The sequence below is a fragment of the Limanda limanda genome, chromosome 9, assembly GCF_963576545.1.
Source record: "Limanda limanda chromosome 9, fLimLim1.1, whole genome shotgun sequence".
In the NCBI taxonomy this organism is placed as follows: Eukaryota; Metazoa; Chordata; class Actinopteri; order Pleuronectiformes; family Pleuronectidae; genus Limanda; species Limanda limanda.
The window spans coordinates 5450155-5453053 of NC_083644.1; the positions used below are offsets into that span (position 1 = coordinate 5450155).

At 45.2% G+C, this 2899-nt stretch overlaps 1 protein-coding gene across 1 annotated transcript; it reads left to right on the top strand.

Annotated features, from left to right (window-relative positions):
- The first annotated feature begins 247 nt into the window (after window positions 1-247).
- Window positions 248-1222, top strand: sox2 (SRY-box transcription factor 2). The gene has a single exon (XM_061078296.1). It carries the CDS (start codon window positions 248-250, stop codon window positions 1220-1222), a length of 975 nt encoding a protein of 324 aa, XP_060934279.1.
- Window positions 1223-2899: the final 1677 nt, after the last annotated feature.

Consider the following 2899-nt stretch of genomic DNA (forward strand, 5'->3'; position numbering starts at 1 on the left):
GAGCGTGTGGGAGACGAGGCTCGGTGCTGGTTGTTTTTTTTTTGTCCAGAGGAAAAAGTTCCAGAGAGAAACCGACAGGTAACTTGTGTGAGCAGCAGCAGCAGCTCCTCATCCTCCTCTTCCTCCTCCTCATCCTCCTCCTCAGCCTCCTGCCTCTGGTGCGTGGAGTAGTGTGAGTCTCTGTGTGGGTTGTGTTGTTTTTCCTCCGCTGCTGCATCGGGAGAGTCCCCACCTGAGAAGCTGTTCCATGATGTATAACATGATGGAGACCGAGCTGAAGCCCCCTGCTCCCCAGACCAACACGGGGGGCCCGGGCAACACCAACACGTCCGGGTCTGGACCCAACCAGAAGAACAGCCCGGAGCGGGTGAAGAGACCCATGAACGCCTTCATGGTGTGGTCCCGGGGCCAGAGGAGGAAGATGGCCCAGGAGAACCCCAAGATGCACAACTCGGAGATAAGCAAGAGGCTGGGAGCCGAGTGGAAACTCCTGTCCGAGTCCGAGAAGAGACCCTTCATCGACGAGGCCAAGCGGCTGCGGGCCCTGCACATGAAGGAGCATCCGGATTACAAATACCGGCCCCGGAGGAAAACCAAGACCCTCATGAAGAAGGACAAGTACACCCTGCCCGGCGGGCTGCTGGCTCCGGGGGGCAACGGCATGGGCTCTGGGGTCGGGGTCGGGGTGGGCTCGGGTCTGGGCGGAGGGGTGAACCAGAGGATGGACAGCTACGCGGCTCACATGAACGGATGGACCAACGGAGGGTACGGGATGATGCAGGAGCAGCTGAGCTACCAGCACCCGGGGCTGAACGCTCACAACGCGGGTCAGATGCAGTCCATGCACCGCTACGACATGAGCGCCTTGCAGTACAACAGCATGGCCGGCTCCCAGAGCTACATGAACGGCTCGCCCACCTACTCCATGTCCTACTCCCAGCAGTCCACGCCGGGCATGACCAGCCTGGGCTCAATGGGGCCCTCCTCGGTGGTGAAGTCCGAGTCCAGCAGCTCCAGCCCGCCCGTCGTCACCTCGTCGTCCCACCGGGCCGCACCGGGGGGCTGCCAGAGCGGGGACCTGAGGGACATGATCAGCATGTACCTGCCCGGGGCGGAGGTCTCCGAGCAGGGGGCCCAGACCCGGCTACACATGTCCGGGCACTACCAGAGCGCCGTGCCCGGGACGACGATCAACGGCACGCTGCCCTTAACTCACATGTAAGAGACCCAGCCCCGGAGAGAGAGAGAGAGAGAGAGAGTCAGAGAGAGAGAGAGAGTCAGAGAGAGAGAAAGAGAGAGAGAGAAATGAACTTTTATAAGAGAAAAAACTGTGGACTACTTAACGTTGGACTATTTTTGTACAGAAAAATTTCGGGGTGGGAAAAAGTTGTATAGAAGTTTTCTCCGGGAAGAAAGAAAAGGACACACACGACTCTTTTTTTTTTTTTGTTCCTTGCATTTGATTGAGAGGAAGAAAATCCCCCTGTTCGCTGGAGGAAGAAGTTTGGAAAAGACGAGACAGTGGGAGTCGCAATCAAATGTTTTATTATTGCAATCACCTTTTGTACAGTATTTATCAAAGACACATTACAATCAGATGAAATTGTTTGTTAAACTGCAAGAGGTTGCATTTTTCCTTTCTGTTTTTTATATATATATATATATATATATATAAATACATATCTATATATATATATATATAAATCAACAGCCGTTCTGCAGAAAAATATGAAACGTGAAACATGTCAGAGCTGGAAACTCAAGGGAGCGATCAGTTATGCTTCTGTACTTACTGAAAAACATTGGAAAGAAAAGGGACGAAGCAGGTAACACTGTTTTTTATTTTTCCATTTAAGGTCAATGTTACTAAACATTTTTAATTTCTTTATAAAAAAAAAAGATAAGACACTTTTTTCTCTCATACAGCTTAAAATCTAGGTTGTTAATTTATATTTCCGTCTCCCACTTTTCATCTGTTAGAGGTATGACGCTTGTGCTCTTTATTTCCTAATTGATTTGTACAATTTCTGTATATTTACTGTGATATTTTAAGTTTTTATTTCAAAATTCATTCCCGTAGTTGTATTTTAAAAATTGTGGCCTGTACGCAGACGCCAACCACTCCATGTATATATACCGGAAACTAATACCATCCTTATAACAGTTACACTTTCAGCTGAGTATATTTTTTTTTTCAATATGCAGTTTGAAATGAATAAATTTTGGAAATTTGGATACTTGAAATTGTTTGAGTTTTGATTTTGTTTTCACACACGTTGAGTTGTCATCAGTTATTATTTTTCTGCAGTTGTGTTCATTATTATTCTTTCCTGTAAATTCAACTAGGACCCTATACTTTATTTGAGAGAACAACGTATTATATTTTTAATTTACAGAATTTAAACTTCCATATTTCAGTAGGAACTGATCAAAATAATTCCACTTGTCATCTGTTTTCCCAGTTCCTGCGGATGGGCCCATCAAGACAAACTTTGTTGCCTGTTTCCTAAAAAGGGGGAAGATTTTTACCACCAAAATACCATCGTCCCCAGGTATAGAGTCATTTCTCCTCTTCTATAATCTATCATAACATAGATTTTAAAAAAACAACACAATAGCATCAAGTTCACATTTTAATACAACTCTCTTGTCTTTTTAAATTAATTCAAAATGCATTATGTATTATTTGCAGTGTCTATTCGGGCCTGTGTTTGAATGGGACAGAAATAATCCCACAGATCTAATAACAGCAGCATAAATTAGATTTACTCTTATTTTAAATATGTGTAAACTAACTGACAATTCGTGTCCTTTGGGGATTTTTCTATTTTCTAATGACTCAGGTTTGTGGCAGCAGCATATCTGGATATCTGAGTATTTACAGCACTAAATAAACACA